Below are 26,255 nucleotides of genomic sequence, written 5' to 3' on the forward strand. Positions count from 1 at the left end.
GATGATTGTCCTTTTGTTCTTGGGCCATCGTAGCTTGATCACAGATAAAATACAAACAGCGGTGATAAACATAATATTTGCATTTTACTAATGATTGCCCTTACTCACGGCTGCAGCTTCAAGCCAAGCCACCGTCTTGGCAGATCAAGGCAGCTGGGAAAATTGTGACCAAAGTGGGGGAGGGGTGGAGGTTTAGTAACGATTCTGAGCATGAACATTACGTGTAAGTTCAGGCTCTCGCTTTCTTCTGTAGTTTTTGAACAGATCCAGCGGGGAATACTTAAAGACAAAAACGGCCCTGGGGTAAATCTCACGTGGCCCTGAATAACGTCTTTTGGTGTATCGGTATTGGTGATACGGCTTGATTTAAAATCCTTCTGTAAATGTAGAAGAAATTTTAATTCCGATATTGTTGTTCCTTTCGCCTAGGTATAGGGAGGACACTTAGTTATAGTTATCTAATGGTCATAGCTATCAAATGGTAAATGACTTAGCGTGCAACATTGAGGAGGTTGCTAAGTACGACAGAAGCTTAAGAGAAGCTTACGCTTGTAATAGTGTGATGTTCTTCTTTTTACTCAGGTAATGACGAGCGCGCTTTGCTAAACTGGGCAAATACTTAACAAATCGTAAATTACTCGGCGTGTAATATTGAAATATGAATGCACACGGGAGGTTGCTAAGCACAAGTATGCGCGAGAGTAGGTCGAGGAGACGCCCGATACCAAATCTAGCTTCATAACCTCTCCCGAAATCCATATCGCAATAGCCCACGCTGAACTTTTTCCATGAAAAAATATTTGTCATTAAATCCAGTGTAATGACGTCACCAAGTAGATTGTTAGACCTTTTTTTTCTTTGTTAGCCAAATAAAATTTGTAGGATCCTGGTAAATTTTTGTTTCCAAGAAATGGATAACTCTTCCGTAAAACCAGAATTGAGTTCGTAAGAGCCTGCTAGCTTTCTCTGGCATACACCCACGAGCAATACTGAAGACAAGCTTCATTGAATAACCAAAGCAAACGCTTTGCTTTGGTTATGTATGTTACAACGTTATATTACAGTGGGAGTCTTTGCCTCTGCACGGCTATTAAGTACTTTTAAGAGAAGGCAATGACTTTAATACCTTATAACAGAAATATGTAACGTTATCGAAGATTAAAAGCACATATATTTGAAAATATCAGAAAAGGTGTTTCACATATCTTTCATATATTCATATTCTATCAAGAATTAGTTTAAAAGTTTTAATATTGTATTACCTTATAACAGAAATATGTGACGTTACAGATTAAAATCACATATATTTGAAAATATCAGAAAAGGTGTTTCACATATCTTTCATATATTCATATTCTATCAAGAATTAGTTTAAAAGTTTTAATATTGTATTGCAAAGTGCCCTTTTTGTTTGAACTGAAAGTATTTATAAAACACTAAATAACCGATCGCATTAAATTGCTTCCAAAGAAATTTTCTAAAAAAAAAGTGACTAAGTGTAATGGCGTTTGCACAAACACTAAAAAAATTATTGAGCTTCAAAGTCGCCGTAGGTAGAATGCCCCCCACCCCCTCCTCCCCTGTCTCGATAGGATTAAAATAATGTGGAGGATGTTTTTAGTAAAGCAATTTCAGATTACATTCGTACGTATTAGGAATAAGATGATTACAGTTAACAGCTATCTATCATCTATCCAACGCGTACTCGTGGAACTACACTTAGGATAAAAGGTATTTACTGTAAATAAAGTTTAATTGGAAAGCAAATTAATCGATTTGTAACCAGCATTCGATCAACGCTCTCACCCCGTTATACAGCTAGTAAAGTGAACTGTCTCTTTACTAATCATACCAAGCATTCAAGCGTATACCATCATCTTTATTGGGATGACGCCCGATTTTTTTTTTTTTGGATATCTCAAAGCTACTTTGAGAAACTAAATAATGCAGGTTTTGTTTTTTTTTTGTTTTTCATCATGAGAGGACCTAGCCACCGGTTGGCCTGGTTTCGTTCTGCTCCAGTTACGACTTCATCACATCTTCTACACAGAAGATTCTTCAGAAACACGCGAAAATCCTCCATCTCGACAAAGAAAATAATGAAGTTGATCAAAATGCTGAGATACGCAGCCATGCCACCACTTGCATAACGAATAATGTACTTAGTAGAAAACTCGCGTTGTGGCCTAGCTATCTGAGTGTATGTTATATCAACTAAATAAATTTAAGAACATTAGACGAACGATGTAGTGAACTTTGTGTTAAAACTCTTGAAAAGATCTCAAGAGGAGGACCTCTTGTTAAACATCTTCTAGTAACGAGAGAGCACATGAATCACTATCAAACGAGAAGCGCTAATAAATATACATTAATTAAATGCAGGACAGAAAGATTGCGCCATAGTTTTTTCCCAAGCACTATTTTAGCTTTCAACGATCTTTGGATTTTTAGGCTTTATACCCAATTTTTAACTTGCATAAGTATGAACTTATTTGTAATTTTGATATGAAACTTATTGTAACCCAGTCCCTCATTGATTGATTAACAGTATGTAATTCTTATAGTTGTACAATTGTAACCACATTGTAATTCAGATTAACTGCGATGATGATGGAATTAAACTTCTTTATTATTATTATTATTATTATTATTATTATTATTATTATTATTATTATTATTATTATTATTATTATTATTATTATTATTAAGTGAGGGATGAAGAACACGAACGTAAGAACGAGCAGAAGTGCAGTCCCTCTTATACTTTTGGCTCTTAGTTGGGTCTTGAATGCATCGGTGACACCATTCACAAATCGCCTTCTTTGTCTCGTCCAAATAGTTTTTATCAAACAAATGTTTACATAGGTTACAAATGCAACGGGAAGAAGGTAATGTAGTGGAATAAGTATGATTGACAGTTTAAATGGATAGCAATCCTTGTAATACTTGCAGACAACAGTGTAATGAGTGTTGTTGAGTTCCACTCTTAATCTCTCAAACGTGACCATAGGAAATAGCTGAATGACAAATCCGAAAATCCAAGCACAAATAATTATTTTACGAACTTTTGAGACGTAGAGTGTACGTGGAACCGATCGAGTTGATAAGTACTTCTCGAAGCTAATCGGGATGAGATGATTGAGGGCTATAGTAGGAAATGCAATGCTGCAATACCGGACTATCTTGCAGGCCCAGCCACTTTGAAAAACATCAAAGGATATTTGAATACAATAAAGAGGCAACGATACCACACAAGAACTGGTGTCTGCGAGAGACCGGCTTTTTCCATACATCTTCAGGTTCCTGATAAAACGGTTTGACTGGACCCATGTTTTCGTTGGCTTTTGGTAAAGAAAGTATTGTAAGAAAGGGTTGCCTGGGAAGCCATTTACACAAATGGCTGACATCATTAAGCAAAGGGCTCTTTTTTCAAAGACACCAGCTGGTGTAAAGACGTATATCAGATCTTCTGTATGGTTGTTTAAATGGGACGAGCCATTTCCTTTTACATGTAGAGGCAACCATGATGTCTCGTTGCTGTCCATGTTTAAATGAAAGACGACAGCTACGAAAGAAAAAAAAACAATGTTAATTGGTCATTATAATGGTAAGCAAGTGAATAGATAACTCCATTTTAAAACTTCTGTAAGGAAAAATGGAAACTTTTCGTGAGGTTTTAATTAAGAAAATGTCGTAAAAAATCGCTAAATTCATATCTAGGTATCCTACTTGAATAATAGGGAACCTAAGCAACGACGACTGTGACGACAACGACAACGCCGTAAAGCAATAGATTTAATAAGGAAAAACAACCGCGCTGCACATGCGTGATAAATGTTGATACTCAACACTCAGAGCTTCACCACCAGCTGCTATAGAATAATCCTGGATATCAAGAGAATGGACTTCATCTCGAATGAAGAACATCAACGACAGCTCCACTTCCAGGGCATATCCTCAGGAAACCAGAGAATGAATTGGTCAACAGGTACGCCCTTTTCCACCCCAAACAAGGCAAACGTAAGCCCAGTCGCCTAAAGCTGATGTTTCGTCAGTACATTGCCGGCGTAATCAGCCAGGCATACCCACCAACGCCAGAGGAGATTCGAAACATGGTATAAGACCGGAAGGCGTGGACAAAGCTCGTGATCGACTGCAGTGCGGTTGGTTGATGACGATGATGATGATGATGACATTTCCTTACCAACCTCATGGTTTTGTGGAGAACGTGAGCACACGTCGGTGAATTTTTTATTTTGTTTCTTAACTCGAACGTCACGCCTACCAATTTGGTTCCTGGGTAGTTCGCCGTTTTTGTACATGTTGAATGAGTTGAAATAATCGAGAAGTAGCACAAATAAAATGAAGTTATATTTAACCCTATCTAGACAGGGGAGCTAGGGGGGATTGGCAAACGCCCTGAAACTTCAGCTCTTTTTCAAAAACTTATCTGGCAAATTTTGATGTGGTTGGTTAAGGTTGATTGCCTTTGATGTTGCCATGGAAACCATTTTTTGACCGACATATCTTTAAGAAGATAGAAGTTCACTTTTTAAAATGAATAACAATCAGTTTTCTTCCCATAACGTTTATGTTTTTAGCTCATATTAGTGTTCCTTACTTTTCGTTCAATTTCGGCACTTTCCAGTGTTAGCACTGCAGTTTAAAAGTTCATAAACTAGTTCTTTTTAGGAGGCTCGCGGCAGTTTTTCTGGACTTAGCGTGGAAGTTTTGAAATTACAATCTCGCATACAAGATAAACTTCGATCTCCTTCATACTACATCATCATTTCAACATATGATCAAAGTTAGTTTCTCATCGGTTTCCAAGCAACACCTTTACCATAACAACGGAAGCGCATAGCCTCTCATTTTAAACATTGTCGATTATCTCGAATTCTAGTCAGACACTCTAAGACGAAACTTTGGGGATTTAAACTACTCAATCTAGACAACTTGTAGGCGAAATTAGAAAAAATCTGTGAGAGCGTTTTCAAGCAAATAATTAATCAATTTTTACGGGGTGATTTTGTATATTCCCCCCATTTTTCACCGATATCTCTTGCAAAATAGAACTTTACACTTTGTCTTTTCTGTTAAAGGTCGTTCCTCATAGCACAACATTCTAAATGTATATTGAGCTTCATGAGTGTCTCCGATTTCAGATATTTATGTTTAAAAACAGTGAAAATAAAGCGCAGATGAATGATTGAAGTTCCTACTTTGCATAAATCAAGATATCTTTAAAATGCATTCACAGATTTTTCTGTTAAATTACAAGCGGTTAAAGTAAGAATTCTTTTCGATATCCACGCAAGTTTTAGGCTCAGAAACCGAAATTGGTGTTAGATAAGAAGGCTGAATCTTGGTCAAGTTTCAGTCGTTATTCGCTTTCTCCGAACAAGAGTTTTATTTCGTTTGTCCCGGTCTATTTCGCTGCTATTCACGTGCTTTGAATATTTATCATAACTTGTCTTTCTTTATGTCGGCCTCACCCTGTTTGAAGCCTTGTTACGATTTTCTCCCGGATGAGGTATTACTTAATATTATCCAATGGCGTTCCTGGAAAGGGGAAAATGCCATGCGTTGCAGGCCTGCAGGCCCTAATCAAATGTGCCAAGCTCTTAGGTCAGCATTTTGTTAGCTTGGTAGATCATTATGACGATTAAGCAAAGATTTTACAGCCCGGACATCCAGCTGAAGTTTTGGCGTCTACTTCTTGATCCTCATCCGATGTCCCAGGCACAATTTCCTCGTATAGAGCTTTTCACGAACTTTTAAGTTCGTGAAAAGCTCTTAAAAGATTTTCAAGTCAGTCTTTCCATAAGCTTGACAAAATTTTGCTTGGCCTCTTGTCTTTTGTTCTAGGATTGTTTAAAATTGTCAGCAATAAAGGTTTTTGAGTTCTGGGGGGGTTTACGTGTTCTTTGTGTGTTTTTCTAGCTCTGGACTATTTATTTGCCTGTGGTTCTCGGGAAGTGGCCGCCGTAGGGCTCGTCTCTTCCCACAACTTATCTCCATCTGGGGCGTTTGGGAGGGGGGGCTCCCGGTGAGAATCAATTACTGTTTTATTGGCTTTAGCTAGTATTAATTAACAAACTTTTCTTTAGCCTCAGTCATCACCGTTACGAAAGGCAGCCTACTTTTCAACAAAAACCGTGCAATTTCACTAACCGCACTTGATTTCATAACAACACGCTCATTCCGGTGAAGGGAATAAGGATTTTGTCCACTGGCAATCTTATTTTAAAACAATTCAAATACATCCTAATCAATAAATTAATCAATCAATCAATCAATCAATTAGTTCAGTTCAGTTCAGTTTGTTGATTCTTGACATAAATCTTACAAGAATTATGCACTCCTTGCAGTAAGCAAGAGCTGGTCGAGGCGAGCAGTGGTTACAAGCAATATTTACAGAACAGGAGAAAGAACCAGGCCAATATCCAATGTCCAACCATCTTGACCGAACAACTTTGCTCAATATAGGATTTGTTATATGGCTTTACATTCAAGCTATACAAAAAGAAAACGTGAAACTGTTCTGCTCGGACATAACTTCTTTACAGCCAATTGGTGTAAGATTTATTTTCAGTGCATTTTTAGATTAGCATTTGTGTTCAGGATCGACTTTTACAATGGCCCAAAGGACGTAAACAATTGTTTAGTGCGCAAAAATTAGGTTTTCGCAAGTGCGGGAAGATTTTAATAAAATCCGGCGCAAACCCGCCATTTTATAGCGTAATTAATAAACATTTTACAAAGTTTTTAGCCCATTAATAATTCTTGTATTAAAACAATATGTTTTGAAATTACATGCAAATATAAGGCAAAAAATAGAGCGGGTTAACTTAGCGAGGCTTTGAGAGGATTTGTTGTTTACACTGAACAAACAAAGGGTAAATTGTAACGTGAGCTTCTACGTGTGAACTTGAGAAAAACACTTTTCACAACTGCACAAATGAAACACTTAACGCAACTACCACAACGCGAAGGTCAATGCAAAAGCGGGAGAACTTATTAATTTAGTACTCGACTTGAGACACAAATGAACAGAGCAACTCACCGATTCGACGTCAGGTAGATTGTGAGAGTTTTCCGAACATTATAGTAAGAGGTTTCCCCCAGACCAGCAGAAAATGGGAGAAAAGAATTGCATCGTTCTTGGATTAAAATTTCTACGCCGAGCGAAAGGGCAACGGGTAATCCTGAGCGGGCAAGATTAAGCTCAATCTTGCCCGCTCGGGTAACCAATCACAACACAGGATTGTTGCCCGCTCACGGACTCATCTTGCCAGGTCACGGAGCCAGCCGTATAATAAGAATGATTAACGATAATACAATTTTAAGTTCCAAGTTAAGAGCATTATTTAGCCCATAGATACTAGTACTGGTAATCAGCTCAAAGGTCTTTCATGGAATACTGATTTTCTCTTGACCACGAAACTTATGCAATCGGTTACATGACACTTAAACGCTTTATTTTTAGCTTATTATAATATAAATTTAACCTTCAAATTAGAACCTTTTTCTGCCTTTGAATTATAAGAAATAGTCCCTTTTAACTCACAACACAAATTTACCCTGCAATAATTAAAAAGAACATCAAAAAGACCGAGCGACCGAGCACTTGAAACTGACCGAACAAATTCAACGACCGAACAGCAAAATGACCGACAGACGAACACGCAGCCGCTCACAGCACAATAGAATTAAGTAACAAACAAACAGAGAACAAAAAAGGAATATCCCATGGCTCCACAGACTTCTGCTGCGAATACGGCTGCTTATATTTTATCCTAGCCAAAAGAACAATTTTAAGTCAGCTCACTAAACCGATTTTAGGAACATTATAAATTTAATGTATTAAATTGAACAAAATACCCGTCAGCTGAAAAGCTCTCTTCCATTCTCCTTTGGGGCCGACAGTGAACACAAGCGTTCTGAAAAGGCATCAAATAAATGTTCATTATGTACAAAGTGTTTCTAGCAAGAGGTGGCTACAGATTGCTTCCAGAAGCAAAAATCACTCGGAGCAATATTCAACGCGTCATTTGCTTCTTGCTTTCTTGCACTATATATAGACGGGTAATAGGTTAGGTTCCTTTTATGTGCGGTGTTCGTCCTTAATTGCCCTAAATATGCTTTGTGTATATGTATTTTTTTAACTTTTTTTTCTACTTATTTTTTATCCGTAAATTATGTTTCTAAAGCTCACTTTTTTCTGTTCTTTGAGGACTAAAGAGAATACCCTCGTAAAATAAGTCGACTAATACTCATTTTATTCACTGATTATTTATGAAATTGTTCTCCTTAGTTGTTGCATCACTCAATATTAATTGCAAGTAATAAATTCTGTGACGCTTAGCACAAATTCAGGCAGATTCTAATACAAAAAAAGTCGGTGATGTAGTGGTAGAGAAACGTACACTTGCTATAATTTTTGTGCCGTATAGTGTAAAATCTTTGAAGAATAAAAGTGCCTAAATTTTCAAGAAAATCCTAAAAGTTTCATATTTGTGTTTCATCTTATGTTAAGTGCTATCAGGCGCTTAACCTTTCAGTTCTCGTTGATCGTGTAAATATTTCCAATAAATTCCCTTCACAAATAAATTCGATTTAAATGGGAGATAAAGTTAACATTTCACAATGTTAAATCCTCTAAACAGAGAGTATGTGCTGAGAATATATCGATATTGTTTTAAGTGAAAATTTCATGTGGCCGCCTTGTTTATGCCCTTTTCTGCTGGCGTACTCGCCTCCGGCACCAAATAAAGTGATCGAGCCGAGCTCGTTTACATACTCTATGGCCACGTTGATTTGAGTTTATCAGTCTACTGTCGCCTTTTTCGCCGAGAGAATGAAAGTTCCAAGTTAAAACCCGATCGACCGAGAGACAAGGAATCATAAAGGTAATTCAAGAAGTCGAAATATCAAGAGCCAAAACAACGACTTAAAGACATTATAGGATCGCAATGGTAAATTCAAGTAATTTTCGTTTTCAGTTTGTTCTCCTGGAAAACATGCAGTGTATTGAAACTTTAATTACCAATGAAAGTAGATTTTCAGGGGACTATACTAAACAGTATCGATTTGTTTTTGTAACATTTTTCTGACAATAAAATTACATTTTATGATCACAAACGTATGCCTGTTCACCGTATTTGTATGTTCAATGGCTATGTCATTTGTTTGAGCATTGTCACTACGAAGAAGAATTCAGGAAGATATGATATATGATATATACGCATTTTAAGCTAGCAAGAGAATTTATATCCGGAACGAATCAAGCCTTCTGTAGTTCTTCAGTTTTAAAACTTAGCCTAACGCATTCTCAATTTCATGCAAGAGCAATGTTGTACTGCAGGTAAAATTTTTGAAATGGTAGATAATTTGTATTTAACTTTTGTAACGAGAGAGTATTTACCGTGAAATTTCTCGATTTTTGAACAATTTTGTGTGGTCATCTTATTTATGCGCTTTATGCGGATAAACTGTAGCATATTTCCATGACTATTCGCCGCCGGGAGCAGAGTGTAGTGGGTTGTAGGTAATGTGTAGAGGTCGTGGATCGTGGGTGTGGGTAAATGTCGTGGGTAAAAATGAAAATTAAAGAAAGAAAATTCATGAAACCAAAATTTCGATTATTTTGAAGCGATTTACCGTCAGACTAATCTTCATAGTATATTTTCAAAATGGTTGCGTATTTTTTATCAACGCTCGTTCAATATAAACACCAATTCTTCTCCCTCCTATCCCCCACCCCTACTGTCTTTGAAAATGCGGGTCCACAGAACAAATGGACACCAGATAGACAGGTAGAGTTAGCCAAGATTAATGCCAAAAAATAATTAAAAGAAGCACTTTTTATGTCCATATTCTGTAATCGTGGCGAAAATAAACTAAGGAAAATTTGTAGCTGTCTCCCATTTTACGAAGACGACGTTTTACGTTTATGATGCTTCAAATCCTCGCCGGATGCAGTGATGTTTAACATGTTTGGCTGATTTCGGGAGGGAGAAAGTGCTCGAGAGCGACCCTCCTCTTCGTTCGGTTCTCTTATTTTTCTCATTAATCTTGACCATGTTTACATGCCTTTCTGGTGTCCATTTGTTCTGTGGATCTGCCTTTGTGCTGACATTGCATGGGGTGGGGGGATAGGGAGGAGAATTTAAAATACGCCGCCATTTTGAAAATATTCTACGAAGATTTTGACTGGCGGCAAATCACTTCATCAAAGTAATCGAAATTTTCGTTTCATGAATTTTATTTCTATTCTCTCATATTTTATTTTTTTAACTTCATTTTTACTCACAACATTTACCCACACCCACGACTCACGACTCACGATCTCTACCCACTGCCCACGACATATAGCTACACTCCCGGGAGCAGAATTTGCTAAGCTCGTCTTACAGGCTCGGCGACCACTGTAGCTGGTTTCACTCTTGTGCTTGTCCTAAGGGTTAAATTTTCGCCAGATTGCCAGGTTTTCATTCCATAGTTCAAACTCGATGGGTCCAAAAGGCGTCGCCTAATACGTAATATACACTCTTTTGCCTTAAACAAGCACAGTTGCCAAGTGGTATAACGGACGCTGATAAATGGCATGAAAATTATTGAAATTGCATTTCTTAGTGTTTGTTCTTATTACTAAGTCGGTCCCTACTGCCGATTAAGACCTGTTACAGTGATTTTTTATCTACTCTATAAAGCAGCGATTAAGAAACATCCCTAGACCAGGATTGGTAATTTTACGGCTCTCTTGTGATTGAACAGTATTTTGAAACTATATATGGCAAATTACCAGTGCATTACCAAGCGGCCTCTTGTACTGGAGAGTACATAGCTATCTCTGTTACGGTTTTGTAGTAATAAAATTACGCCTTTCTTCTTGAGAGCCGAGTTGGCAGTATGTTGATGATAGCAAACATATGTCTCATTTTTTTTAACTCCATGTTTGCGTTGAGCAAATACAACTGACGAAAAAATAACTTTTAAAGGAGCTGTATAATTACTGCAGCTGGTATTTAACCACTTGAAGCCCTCGCATAACGAATAATTAAAACATTAACGATTATTTCACGAACACGCACTATAATTATCCCATATTCAACAAGCATTATTAGGGCAAATGTTTAAATAAAAACAACCTAGGCATATTGTTAGACTTTTTTCTTATTTCATTTCATTTCATTTCAAAGCCTGACCAGAAAACAATTTGATGGTACTGGTGGCTATTTCTCAGATATGGTACAATTGCTGATATCTTATGGCCATTAAAGCTAAAATCTTCAGATATTTTATAAAATATACATGACCCCTTTCGACACGACATTAATTCGTTTCACCTACCATTTTTACATTTTCCATTCTTTCAAATTGTCCTTTTTGTTCCAACGATGCTGCTTTCGCAATCAAGATGCCATTGAGAGTTAAAAAAAATTGGCTACTGTGTGGGCTTGAAAACTTGAGATCTCGAATTATTGAACTAAAGTGTATCAACTGTGTGCAGCTCACGTAGTCGATTTTTTTTTTTATTCAGTGTAAAATATTTATATAAAGATGTGAAATTAGCGTCCATTTCTAAGAAAGACGCTATTATTCCATGCGCTTTGGGGCGATTGGTGTAGTCATCTAAATAAGCGAAACCTTCTTTCGCAAAAGAACAACTGATATTAGACGCTTTTTGTTTAATTTTGTTAAACAAAGAGTTCCTTGATTCTTGCAAAATAAGAGTCCGAAACGGTTTCGTTAGACTAAACATCGTTAAGTTGGTGACTTTTGTCGTTAGAAGCATACTGGTTGTCAAGTAGTCTTAGGAATGCTTTTAAAAGGTAACACTTTCCAAATGTACGTCTCCTCCTCCGCCGCCCCCCTCTGCCAATACCGCCCCCTCCGTATACAATGGAAGTTGCGTGGCTAAAAAAGTGACGTCATTGAAACTTCCCTTGAGCGTAAATATATATCTTTTGTTACCCACTACCAGCACATATTGGAATTGTGCGCCTATACGATCTTCATCTCCACTTCCTTCTCCGCCTTTGAAACAAAAGTGTGCTAAGGTAATTACGAGCAAAACAAGATACAGTCAGGCATTGACAACCGTGTAAGTTTTCGCCCGCCTCGAGATCATTTTATAGTTATAAAATAGCATTATACCATAACTGCAACATTTATGGTTAACGGTAGATTCCCTCAAGACAAGAACGCGTAAGAAAGTACTTATTCAGCTATGAATCGAATTTGAAAAATTCGTATCTGGCTTAAAAGTAAGAAATGAAACCAGAAAAAAAATATACATAAGAACAAAAAGGAGCTAGAATAAACTGACTATAGTGACGACCAAATTTAGCCAATGACTGGTTCGTTAACGCCCCAGTTGAAATGTTGAAATCTTGAACCGCAACATAAAGCTTTCAGTTGTTCTGTGTTTAAACAAAACCTAACTAAACCTTCCACCTTGTCTTCAATCTATGATTGACATACTATGGAGCAATTTCTCAAAGTCTGCGAAAATGGTAGGTAATTTTTACTTAATTTTTGTAACGAGAGAGTATTTACCGTGTAATTTCTCTATTTTTTAACAATTTGTCTGGTCATCTTATTTATGGGCTTTTGCGGTTAAATAGCAGCATATTTGCATGACTGCTCTCCTCCGGCAGTAGAATGAGCTGAGCTCAAAGTCTGAGAAAATGGTAGACAATTTTTATTTAACGTTTGTAACGAGAGAGTATTTACGGTGAAATTTCTCTATTTTGGAACAATTTGTGTGGTATTTTATTTATGCGCTTTTGTGGATAAATGGTGGCATATTTGCATTGCTGCTCGCCTCCGGCAGTAGAACGAGCTGAGCTCAAAGTCTGAGAAAATGGTAGACAATTTTTATTTAACGTTTGTAACGTGAGAGCATTTACCGTGAAATTTCTCTATTTTGGAACAATTTGTGTGGTATTTTATTTATGCGCTTTTGTGGATAAATGGTGGCATATTTGCATTGCTGCTCGCCTCCGGCGGTAGAATGAGCTGAGCTCGTCTTACAAACTTGGCGACCAATGCAACTTGGGATTTTGGTTTCACACTTGTGCTTGTCCTGGGGGGTTTAATTGTCTATAGATTGTCAGGTTTTCATTGTCAGGTTTTCATTCAATCGATCCAAAAGGCGTCGTCCAAATACATAATGCACACTCATTTGTCTAAAACAAACACAGTTGCCAAATGGCAACACATTATTGAATTTGCATTTCTCCGTGTCGGTCCATACTGCTAATCGATTAACCATTTAACCGCCTAACATCAGAGAAGAAATTCTCCTGCCTTGCCCCCAAAGCTTTCTTGTAAAAGTACTGAGGAGAAGTCATTACGTATCAAGAAAATTCACCTAGGGTGACTATATCCTTTATTCTCATCACCTCAGGGGTTGAAAAAGCATTGATATTACCAGGATAACTTTTAATTGATGCTGATCACCGTATTTTTGATCTACTCGGAACGCAGCGATTAAGAAACATCCCTAGACCAAGATTGGTAATTTTACAACTCCCGTTTGCAGGCCGGATTTTTTTGTGATTGAACAGTATTTTGAAACTATTGCAAGTTACCAGTGCATTACCAAGCGGCCTTTTGTACTGGAGAGTACATAACTGTTTCTGTTACGGTTTTGTTGTAATAAAATTACGCCTTTCTTGAGAGCCGAGTTGGCAGTATGTTGATGATAGCAAACATATGCCTCAATTTTTTAAAACTCGATGTTTGCGTTAAGTTCGTCATTAACGGCATCATGGGAAATGGCATTGACGACTGCGAAAAACAAAAAACAAACACAAAAAACTTCCATGAATATATGCAACAAAACTCTCTTATTTTTGTTAAAGCTAACATCTATAAGTATATATAAAATACAGAGGAACCCCGCTTTTAACCCGAAATCAATTCCTTACTCCCACTACTTTTACATTTTAAAATTTTTTAATCTCAAGATGGGCTTGTTAAAAAAAATGACCCCTGCGTGGGTTGGAAAACTTGGTATCCCAAACTATTGAACCAAAACGTTTCAACTGCATAGCTTATACAGTCGATTCTTTTAATTATAGGTGTGAAATTATTCCATGAGTTTACAGTTTATATTGTACAGTGGGATGATTCGTGTAGTCATCTGATTGCTAGACCTTCTACGTTAGCGAAAGAACAACTGAAATTCGACGCTTACCGTTAACGTTTCCTGAAGAAGGAGTTCCTTGATTCTTGCAAAATAAGAGTCCGAGACGGTTTTGTTAAACAAAACAGCGTTAGGTTCGTAACTTTGTCGTTAAAAGCATACTGGTTGTCAAGTAGTCTTAGGAATGCTTTTAAAAAGGAGCACTTTTTTAATATGCATGACTCCACCTCCGCCAGCCCCCTCTGCCTACGCCGCCCCCTTAGTCAACAATGGAAGTTACGTGGCTAAAAAGTGACGTCATTGAAACTTCTTTGAGCCAAAAAATATATATCTTTCTGTTACCTACCACCAGCACATATTGGAATTGTGCGCCTATACGATCTTCATCTCCACTTCCTTGTCCGCCTTTTGAAACAAAGTTTGCTAAGGTAATTACGACAAAAGCAAGGCACAGTCAGACATCGACAACTGTACGTGTAAGTTTACGCCCGCGTCGAGATCATTTTATAGTCAGGTTATAAAATAGCATTATACAATTACTGCAACATTTATGATTAACGGTAGACTCCCCCAAGACAAGAACGTGTAAGAAAGTGCTTATTCAGCTATGAATCGAATTTGGAAAAATCGTATCCGGCTTAAACGTATGAAGAAAGAAAACCACAAAAAAATCTACAAAGGAACCAAAATAAATTGAGGTATAATTGACGATCAAAATTAGCTAGCAGTTGGTTCCTGAACGTCTCAGCTTAAACTTTAGAAGCCATAAACTGCGGCATATAGCTTTCGGTTGTTTTGTGCTCAAAGAAAACCTTACTAGACGTTTCATCTTGTCTTTAATCTATGATTCACACACTATGGTTAATTTCTCAAGGTCTGAGAATTTATCTTTGAGAATTTTCTAAGCGGCATTTTTCTGGTCTCTTTCAATTTCTTTGAGTAGGTGTTCTCCTCTTGAATTAAAATTAACCCGGTTCCTTTCACCGACTGTGCAACTATTTTATTTCGTCCTTGTTCTGAGGGAGTTTTCAAATTGCCTGGATTTAATATGCCAAAAACAAATTTTCGAAATTTAAAATCAATCAATCTAGAGACCGCCACCCAAAAAAGTCAATTTACAGTCATTTGAAAAATGTTGATAAATTGTAGCACTTTGATGAATTTGCACTTCTCCGCCTCCCTGTAACTAACCGCTAAGGTTCCTTTGAACGACTTTCTACTTCTACTCGAAACCAATATATCAAAGGACCCCCAGATTACTGGATCAACACTGGTAAGTTTACAATCTCTGTTTTCGAGCTTAATTCTCTTATAGGGCAATTTTTTAAACTATATATTAATATCGTCACCAATTATTAGAAGTACATTCCCTCGCGGCATTTGTACCAGATAGAGTGTCAAACTGGTAAATTTTTTCTCCCGATGAAAATGAGTTTTCTTTTAATCGTGAATTAGCTGACTTGGAGTAATGCTGATTGCAGACACATATTTGTTCACTAAGTTGCATTTTTTTCCTTCTGAAATCAATGGTTATGTTAATTGCTTTAGTAAAGGAAAGAAAAATTGGTAAGTTAGACAATTTTTAATGCAATCAAAGCCAAGGAAAATGAAATTCCATATCGACGAAAAAACGAGCAAACAAACAAACAAAAACTCCTCAAATTGCAGCTGATTAATTGTTTCTTGATTTCAGTCGAAATACAGTACTTCGGAGATCAAGAGACCGCCAACCAAAGAAATAATTGTAGTACCTATTTGTTTTAATCAGAACAACTGAAAGCCATGTGATCACATTCAAAGCCATACATGGCCTCTCCCCTGAGTATGTATCCGACCTCATTACATTTAAGAGCTTATAATGTCCTTTTAAATTCTAAACTAATGTGAGATATTTTTCACTCTTTTGATGATGCAAATCCAAATACAAGGCTGTGTATATAAAAAATTACATTTCATTTTAGATTTGAGGTAAGGTCAAGCTATGGAGAAGTCATACTTGATTATGCTGGTTGTTTTCGGCAGTTTCCTTCTTATTGGCCAATCAAGTGGTGAGTAGCCTTGTTAATATACTTTTGGTTTCAAAAGACACAAAAGGAAAGAAGGCAAGCAAAAGCAAGAACAAAAAACACATAACTTCGTATACGTCGTTACCGACGGAGGTGAAACATTTAGGCCAATTCAAAACGAGGTATAATATGAAAACAATTGTTTTGCACAATATGGAGCACTCTGTACCTATAAACAACATCCACAGCTTTACCCAAGCTAAATGGCGTAAAAAAAAAAACTAGCAAGACATATATTTAAAAAATGCCCCATTCCCTCACAGATCCCTCAACGACCTTAAAGAATTTACAGGATGAAATATTACCCAAATTATCAACTTGTGATAAATGTACGGAAGACATAACTTTGATTTAAAACATAAGAAACATTATTGATTTTGTCCCCGATTGTTCAATAGTGTCAAACTGTTTTAAAAACTGTTTCCTTTCTTCTTCTTCTTCTTCTTCTTCTTCTTCTTCTTCTTCTTCTTCTTCTTCTTCTTCTTCTTCTTCTTCTTCTTCTTCTTCTTCTTCTTTTTTTTAAAGCCATCCTACAAGTCTGTTATGGAAAGTATGGATGTTTCAGTCATGCTCCTCCATTCACCAATTTGTTGGTGGGCCTTCCACAAGAACCATCCATCGTGAACACAAAGTTTTTGCTGTTCACAAGATCCAACAAAGAAGATCCGCAGTATATAGATGACAGCGACGAAGAAAAGCTTGAAAATTCCAATCACGACATCACGAAAAGAACAATTATCATCTCTCATGGCTGGACAGGTATGACTGTACTATTTCTTTAGAGAAAGGTTTATTTTAAGCAACTAATGATAAATACGAACGTATGAAGGTATTAGCCAATCTACTGAATAATCCAACCACTTACCAAACGTACTAGACAGAAGCAAGAGAGGATCATTCTCTCTTGGCAGAAGATAATTATATCTTGTAACAGTATGTAAAATTACCTAATTATAAAAATTAAATGTCTCTTTGAATTTTAGCCTAGGATTTTTTTTGTTTTAAGATAACGTCTGAAGGGTCTGCTATTAATGAAGCGCTGTTTCTATTTTGGCTTTATGTAGAGGATGCATTTGGGTTGGGAGAATGGGCTGAAGAAATGAAAAATGCGCTTCTTGTGCGAGAAGACGCCAATGTGATACTGGTCGACTGGTCTGGTGGTTCTAGACAGTTATATGGTCAAGCTGCTGGAAACACTCGGCTTGTGGGGGCCCAGATTGGAGAGCTTATAAAGTTCATCATCGACAATAATGGTGGTTCGAAAGATTTGGCTGATCGATTCTATGTTATTGGGTTCAGCCTTGGAGGACAAATTGCAGGATATGCTGGAAGGCATCTTCGAGGCAGTGAAATGGTTCTTGGTCGTATCACCGGTAAGAATGAAAAGGTTTTCTGCTTCGCGCGTTTAGCCCGCTTAATTGGCGAGAACATTGACGCAAACATCAAATTTTTGCTTCTAAGCTAACTATTACTACTTTATGGGCTTTACACTTAATACGAAACTCGCGGTTTCAGTCAACGCACATACACCCTAGAAATTGAGCATTAGCTTCACTTTCCCTTTTCGCTGAAACATTCTGCCCCAACCTTCAGGTCAGTTGAATATCAGAACAAAAGACCATTCACTCTTAGAGTGTTGTGAAGTTTTCGTCAATAAATACAATATTTTACATTATAAGCTCTCCACGAGCCCTCGAAATTATCGTTCTTCAGGTTTTACAACTTCTTAAGGTCATTCCTCTGAAATAAAATAATATTTTGTTCATATTTCGTCAAGTTACTAATCTAAATATGTTTGCCCCAAAATTGAAATAAAAAGAGGGGGTCACCGTGCTCGTTCCTTGCAAAGGAAGAATTGAAATATGGTAATTTATGCATATTTGAACAAAAAGGACTATAATAGAGCATTTTCCAAGAACAGGAATTGTTGTCTGAAGAGAATAGTCACCAGCTCATTTAATAGAATTTTTTTTCACTGTGAATAAATTATTTTCAATGTGAAATCTGTTTGAAAACTATTCCTGATCAGCACTACTGAGATATTCAACAAAATAATCTAATTTGTTACTATTGAAGGTACGCCAAAACGTCCATTGGCTAGATTTAGGCACAGAACTTTATATTTCTAAACATAGGATTTTTCTTAAATTTTTACGTTAGTTGGCAAACGATATTGTCGTTAGAAATATGAAAAGAGAAAATGGAATCACCTTGGTTGGTTTTGCAGATATTTCACAAAGCAGTGTTCAATCGAGCTTCAAAAATTTTTTTCGGGAAGGGACTGGGGCGAGTCTTACGAAAAACATTAATTTCCGCGCAAAAAGCAAATTAAGAATTTTGCTGTTAGATGCAAGAAAGATTGAGTCATATTCAGCTAGAAATGAACATTAAATTATTTTGCCATTGTACGCAGTAGAGTTGCCAACTGCAAAACAGGGCCTTAAGCTGTAAAATGTCATCCCTACGATATGGATCTTTATCATACCGTACGGGAAAGGTACGGCCTATGTTTTGAATGTATTCGTAGAATACCGTATTATCTCGTGGTCAGGTCGCATAGGCTGAACATTTGCATCCGACGATATCATTTATATATCTGCACATATATTTACATACATCGTTTGTTTGTGCACTCTAGGCCTAGATCCCGCTGGCCCATATTTCAGCTACACCGACCCCGCTGTTCGTCTGGACCCAACCGATGCAAAATACGTCGATGTCATTCACACTTCTACAATTGGAACTGGACAAGTCGTTGGCCACATTGACTTTTTCCCAAATGGTGGTAAATTTCAGCGGGGTTGTACGCCTGTAATAATAGGTGAGTTCAAGTATATAAAAAAAAAACTTAAACGTTCGGTGGGAACGAATGTATAGAGTCTTAACCCTATCTAGAGTTTTAAATGCTTTTAAACAGTTTAGCAAATAAACGAATTCAAACGTTGGTACGGTCAGTAATTCAGTCTGCAGAGCAATGGTTGATCTAATCCAAAGGGCGTGAGTTCGATTCCCACCTCAGTAGGTCTAAGGTGGCACCTCACACTTAAAAATATCTCATTGCCAAGTTAAAGCATAAATTTTGATTAGTTACTTAAAATCATATCAAATTCTGGTGGGAACCTCCCACTGCTCCCGCCTACTGCAAGACTGAGTAAGGTTAAGGAAAGATTATAATACCACCCTGATCCAATAGACTAGAATTTCCAATGCTGTGTATTGTAAATAACGATGTGTTGTTGTTGTTTATTATTATTATTATCATCATCATCATCATCATCATCATCATTAGTATTATTATTATTATTATTATTATTATTATTATTATTATTATTATTATTATTATTATTACTATTATTATTACTCTTTTTGAGAACATTATTGAGTATTAGCTTAGATTAGTCAATATAACTGACAGTGCACCGCATAATAACTAACTAAATAAATGAATAACTGAAAGAAGAACTGGGCAGAACTGGACAGATACTGATACAGGTCACTCAATACCGGTAAATAAAAAAAAACTCAGTTTCAGTAAAAATGTATTTTCAATGCAATAAAGTATGGTTAGTTTAACAAATTTTTGGACAATTACATGTTCTGTTACTCAAAATACACTTGAAAATTGTCCTTGAATTCCTTTTACTGATCATTTTTTTGTCGCAAAACTAACTATTTTAATCAACATTTGTGGCCAGCTACCATGCTTATAGAGCCTTAAAGCTTTATTCTTGATAAATATATTTAGTAGCGAAGGTCCTGTTTTTTTATTTTTTTTTATTTTATTATTATATTTTTTATTTATTTATTTTTTTTTTTTTTTTTTCTTGCTTTTTGTTTTTGGTTTAACCAAATGAACATAAAAAGCTGTTTACTTACCTTGGTAAAGGTAAATAATGACAGTCATAATCATGGTTTGTTCATACTCTTTCGTTTGTTCACTTTCTTCAATACATAGTCAATGTGTTCTCTATTACCTGTGATCACTTGAGGGCCCCAGCATACTACACAGCATCAGTGGAGAACAAGTGTTCGTGGAAGGCATATCCGTGTTCTGACTACGCGATTTTTCTGTTGGGATTATGCCAAAAGTGCAATGGCGAATGTCCTACCTTGGGATACAATGCTGATGAAACCAAAATGACCGGGAAACACTATCTAAACACGAACTCACACGAACCATTTTGCGGTAAGCTGATCTGCAATTCAGTGAAATGTTGTATGTGTGTGTGTAGTTTTAGTTTTAATTTCACAGAAACGATCATCGCGTTGTATTTTAAGTCGTCTTGCATGTCGAAGACTTTAAACACTTGACTTCACCTCCTTTATTTTAGCATGTGTCTGTAAATTTAGACTTTATTCGTGCTAATATTATTTTGTTAACTAATGTACTCATCTACAATTTACTTTCAGGCACAAAATATTCACACATAGTGTGATTTGGATTTGCTATTATGGTAATTAATTTTTTTACCATTTACCATCATTGGTTAACCAGTATGACATTTGTCTGTCTCTTTGTATCTCTAAATGTCTTTTAGCTGTTACATATACATAACTGATTTTTCATTTTGTGTTTTCCGCCGTTTTCATGTAAAACCGGTTATCAAAATTGAAGCAGATCGCAGAACATTTCAGGAGATCCTTTAATATGTTCACTCCGGTTTCAGAGTGCATACTACCATTTCACCTCTGTTCTATAAGACACTTGGATATTATTGTATGAGTTTTAAATTATAGAGCAATCGTAAAAAAAAGGCTTTCCAATTCGTCCATAATTGAAGAACAATTCGCGTTAAAAATGAACAAACATCTTTCCAATTTGTCCATAATTGAAGAACAATTCGCGATGAAATTGAGCTAACATCTTGTTTTTCAGTCTCTCTGTATCCGTATCTGTCTCTGTCTGTCCGTCTACCTCTCTGTCTTTGACCCTCTCCCTCTCTATCTTGTTATGTAAGTTGACCTGAAAATTAGGTTTATTTGCTGCTTTTTTTTTTAATTATTGCAGGGAAAAGAGCTATGTTGCGAGTCACAAGGGACTATTTGTTTTAATTCGAAGGCTAAAAGATTATAATTTAAAGGTTAAACGATAATAAGCTACAACAAAGCGTTTAAGTATCATGTAACCAATTGCATAAGTTCGGTGGTCAAGAGGAAAGCTGTATTACTTAATTAAAAGACCTTTGAGATGATTGCTAGTATCCATGGTATTTGCTAATCTATGCTCTTAACTTGGAAATTAGAAATGCATTAATCATTTATATTTGTAAGGTGTAGAATAAAGCATTGAAATCTATAGATTGATGATTGATTGATTGATTGATTGATTGATTGATTGACTGACTGACTGACTGACTGACTAATTGATTGATTGATTGATTGATTGACTGTTTGATTGATTGATTGATTGATTGATTGATTGATTGATTGATTGATTGATTGATTGATTGATTGATTGATTGATTGATTGATTGATTGATTGATTGATTGATTCATATCAAGAAAAGCTGATCAAATTCAAAGACAATGCTCTTTGTTTAGCGTCGCAAATACGGCCATAAAAGGAGATTTTAATTCAGGAGGGAAATTCAAACTTGCTGTTATTACAATAGCGAAATTCACGAGGGAAATTAAAAAATAGCCGATGACTGCACGAGTTCGAAATTTGCATATTTGGCGAAGGCGTCGCGTCGCGAGTGAAAGCGTGATGGTTTTAAAACCAACACCTCTTCTTTAAGAGCCGCGCTAGCAACCGATGCTTTTGTTTTAAGACTAAATGACAACGACCACATTGATCCTTGTCAATCAAACGGTCTAATCGGACGACTTTTCCAATCCAAAGCGCGAGTTTCCGCGTCTTTCCTTTCTTTTTTTTTTTTTACGAGTAAGGCAAGTTAGTTTTGAAATTCACAACTTTTGACCAAGTGAAACCATCGATAAAAGCTTCACTGTTTTGCGGCGTTGTGCTGCGCGCTATTATCAACTGATCCAAAATCGTATAAAAGAACTTAGCATTTCCAGGTTTCTTGCTTGGGGTCAATAACAATAATAGTAAACCTTCCGCAACTTTCCAAACCCCTCTCCCTTAGTGCCGCTAATTTGACACGCCGACAATTTTGTGACGATTTGAAATTCATCTTCGCCGAGTCTCGGAACAATTCCCTAAGCGCAATAAACAACAAAAGGCTTTTGTTTGGACTTGTGAAGACAAATTTGACTCACCACAATGGACCATTTCTTGATACGTGACTGATTGTCTGACTAGCTGATTGATTGATTGATTGATTGTTTGATTGATTAACTGATTGATTGATTGATTGATTGATTGATTGATTGATTGATTGATTGATTGATTGATTGATTGATTGATTGATTGATTGATTGATTGATTGATTGATTGATTGATTGATTGATTGATTGATTGATTGATTGATTGATTGATTTGAATTGTGTGTTTTTTTAATGAGAATACCAGTGGACAAAAACAAATTGTATAAAAATTCAAAAGCAAGTTTGTTGCATTCCCTTCAACGGATATTAGCGTGCTGTAATCAAATCAAGCGTGCTCATGAAAACACACCGTTTTGTTGAAAAGAAGGCGGCATTTTGGTAACAGTGATTACTTTTTTTTTATTTTTAAACTGCAGTGCTAATACTGGAGAGATTTCTACTGTAGATAAAATCCCCTTGTGATGAGACTTGTGATGAAATCAAGTGCACTTAGCTTGGTGAAGATGTTGAAAAGAAGACTGCATTTCCTAACAATAATAACTGAGGCCAAAGACGACCTTGTTAATTCAAGGCTCATAACAGCTAGGGTCAATAAAAAACGTTATAGAAACAAACTGGTTTAAGAATTCTAGAGAACTTTCTTATGTGGGTTAATTCCTCTGAGACGTCGAATATTTGGATTAGAACTTGCTTTGATTGTAGTTGCATACTGTGCTTCTGACGGCAAAATGGCGAAATGGCGGCCATCTTAAATCCGCCCTCTTGGATTTCCAGACTTTTCAAACTTTAGTACACCTACGAAACTGGACGAAAAGTGAGCTAGAAAAATAAAAGTTACTAAAAGAAAAATCAATTTACCTTCATTTAAAAATGGAAAGTCCGTTTTTCGAAAATTCTGCCAGTGAACAATTGATTGCCATTTTAATTCGAAGAATATTAGCCAATCAGGACGGATCGATAGATGGAAAAATAAATTGATCAATAAAAGGAATCACTCAAGTGATCCGTCATTGTCACAAACTGACATCAGGGCAGTGTGTGTCCAAGTGACCACAGAGATACGACGGGACTACCTTTTCTAGATTGACAGTATTATTATTGACTAATCCCGGTGGGCTTACGCTTTTTGCCAGGGTATACTTGAGTAAAGAGTTTAGCGTGGACGACCTTTCTTCTTCTTCTTCTTCTTCTCGAAAGATCTAGAGCCCCTCAGTGAACCGATCAGCGTCTGAAAAATCGCCTCGCGGCAGAGCTTAGCTTAAAGAAATGTCGACACTCTTGATGAATTTCTTTTCATTCAGTTTTATATCACTACAAAGAGATCAACCTCTATCCAGCAACCTTGAAAATCTTTAGAAAGATCAGGCTTTATAAAACTGAAGCATACTCAAGATTATTATTATTATTATTATTATCTTATCAGTCGCTTCCGCGCTTAACTGTACACTCTACAGATGACACTATGAACAAGAAGTGGAATCGCTGATCATGTTATTTCTCTTATTTTAAGGAAGTAAAATCACAGAATAAAACTAGGTTATTGCTTTAGTTTCTTCCTCTTGTCACTGAGGTGAAAGGACGGAACACTCCCCACATCGATCACCAGTTGAGATTCTATCATGAATGATTATCTGGGTACTCCTGAAAATGGAGGCGATTAACAGCAAGATTCCGAACTTTATTATTCGCATGCTATGATCTTGTGACCATTCTTCACCTTGTGAAATAATAATTAATGACTCTCAATTTGGTATTTTTCTGTCCTCTTCTTGGGTGAGGATGGCGGGGGAAATTAGCCTCTTTTATGAAAAAAAAAATACAAGATAACATTTTAGGAAACTCGGCATTGACTCAGTAACCTGGCTGGTATGATTTCAATCCTTGGGAAGGAACCAAATAATTTTATTCATATAAAAACAGTCTCTTCAACGGCTTAGTACGCGCCAGGAGCTCATGAATGAGCTCCTGTACGCGCACAACAAAAGAAACAAAACATAGAAAACAACGGCAGAAAAAACACTCATCAGATTTACTTCACCAGAAATACTTTCATTCGCAGATTCCAAACTGCCAGCCATCTTCCAGAATTTCACTACTTTGTAGCTTGAACGGATTGCATACTCAGAATGGAAATCACGAAACAATTTTTTCTTCCTTTTCTCTATAGAACTGGAGAATGCATAAAGAATAAAGTTCAACCACAAGGTTTTCTTGCTGAAGAGTATCAGTAGGATGATCGTCCTTTTGTTCTTGGGCCATCGTAGATTGATCACAAATAAAATACAAACAGCGGTGATAAACATAATAAACTTGCGTATTTTATATAACTTGACGTTTCGTATGCTATTCAACATACATTTTCAAAAGTGACCGTTAAATCTTTTACAACTATAAATATAATAGAGAAAAGGAGGTCTAGAACAAGAAAAACAATCTTAACGATGAATCTATAAAAACCTAAAGCTAATTAATAAAGCATCAGCTTCTCACTGCTGACGTTGACGTTAAAAGTTGACTTTAGTTCTTGAATAAACAAAGTTTCCTTGATTTTACAGTGATAATCACTTTTGCCCGAGGCTAAAATATCGAAATGATCCCACTTGATATTAAAACGTCAAGTTATATAAAATGAGCAAGTTCATTATGTTTATCACCGCTGTTTGTATTTTACTATTGATTGCCCTTACTTCTGCAGCTTCAAGCCAAGCCACCGTCTTGGCAGATCAAGGCAGTTGGGACAATTGTGACCAAAGAGAGGGAGGGGTGGAAGTTTAGTGACGATTCTGAGCATGAACATTACGTGTAAGTTCAGGCTATCGCTTGCTTCTGTAGTTTTTGAACAGATCCAGTGGGGAATATGTAATGACAAAAACGGCCCTGGAGTAAATCTCACGTGGCCCTGAATAATGTCTTTTGATGTTAGGTATTGGTCATACGGCTTAATTAGAACCCTTCTGTAATTGTAGAAGAAATTTTAATTCCAATATTGTTGTTCTTTTCGCCTAGGTAATAGGGAGGACGCTTAGTTATAGTTATCTAATGGTAATAGTTATCAAATGGTAAATGACTCAGCGTGCAACATTGATTTATGGATGCACGCAGGAAGTTGCTAAGTACGACAGAAGCTCAAGAGTAGCTTGCGCTTGTAATATTGCGATGTTCTCCTTTTCACTAAGGTAATGACGAGCGCGCTTTGCTAAACTGGGCAAATACTTAACAAATCGTAAATGACTCGGCGTGCGATATTGAAATATATATTCAATGCACGCGGGAGGTTGCTAAGCACAAATAAGCGCAAGAGTAGTCCGAGGCGACCCCCGATACCAACTCTAGCTTCATAATCTCTCACGACATCCGTATCGCAATAGCGCACGCTGGACTTGTTCCATTTGCTTTATGATAGAATCTAAACCGAGAAAAATAATACAATTTAGTTGAGGTACTGATGAAAAAATACTTGTCATTAAATCCTATGTAATGACGTCACCAAGTAGATTGTTAGACCTTTATATTTTCTTTGTAAGCCAAATAAAATGTGTATGTTCCTGGAAATTTTTTGTTTCCATGAAATGGATAACTCTTCCTTAAAACCAGAATTGAGGTCGCAAGGGCCTGCCAGCTTTCCCTGGCATGCATCCATGAGCAAAACTGCATGAATACTTGCTTAATTGAATGACCAAAGCGAACGCTTTGCTTTAGTTATGTATGTGACAACGTTATATTACAGTGGAAGTCTTTGCTTCTGGACGGCTATTAAGTATTTTTAAGAGAAGGCAATGACTTTAATATCTTATAACAGA

General features: G+C 36.6%; 1 protein-coding gene and 1 pseudogene across 6 annotated transcripts in view; one reads left to right on the forward strand and one right to left on the reverse strand.

Annotated features, from left to right (window-relative positions):
• Positions 1 to 21,522, forward strand: part of LOC146481576 (pancreatic triacylglycerol lipase-like) — a 38,497-nt gene extending 16,975 nt beyond the window's left edge. For 2 of the 5 annotated variants that reach the window (XM_085108344.1, XM_085108343.1), the window contains exons 3-8: positions 16,750 to 16,983; positions 17,289 to 17,597; positions 18,863 to 19,045; positions 20,180 to 20,410; positions 20,635 to 20,678; positions 21,233 to 21,522. In XM_085108344.1, coding sequence (XP_084964470.1) covers positions 16,750 to 16,983; positions 17,289 to 17,597; positions 18,863 to 19,045; positions 20,180 to 20,410; positions 20,635 to 20,660 — 983 coding nt within the window. In that variant the 3' untranslated portion in view covers positions 20,661 to 20,678; positions 21,233 to 21,522. Of the gene's footprint in view, positions 1 to 11,998; positions 12,110 to 14,555; positions 14,635 to 16,119; positions 16,207 to 16,749; positions 16,984 to 17,288; positions 17,598 to 18,862; positions 19,046 to 20,179; positions 20,411 to 20,634; positions 20,679 to 21,232 lie in introns of those variants that run through there. The other 3 variants (XM_085108340.1, XM_085108341.1, XM_085108342.1) reach the window with 3 other exon arrangements.
• LOC146481571 (uncharacterized) overlaps positions 1 to 26,255 on the reverse strand; it is a 150,889-nt pseudogene that overhangs the window by 75,540 nt on the left and 49,094 nt on the right. The window lies entirely within an intron of this gene.

Source organism: Pavona decussata, unplaced genomic scaffold, assembly GCF_977016875.1.
Source record: "Pavona decussata unplaced genomic scaffold, jaPavDecu1.1 SCAFFOLD_49, whole genome shotgun sequence".
Lineage (NCBI taxonomy): Eukaryota > Metazoa > Cnidaria > Anthozoa > Scleractinia > Agariciidae > Pavona > Pavona decussata.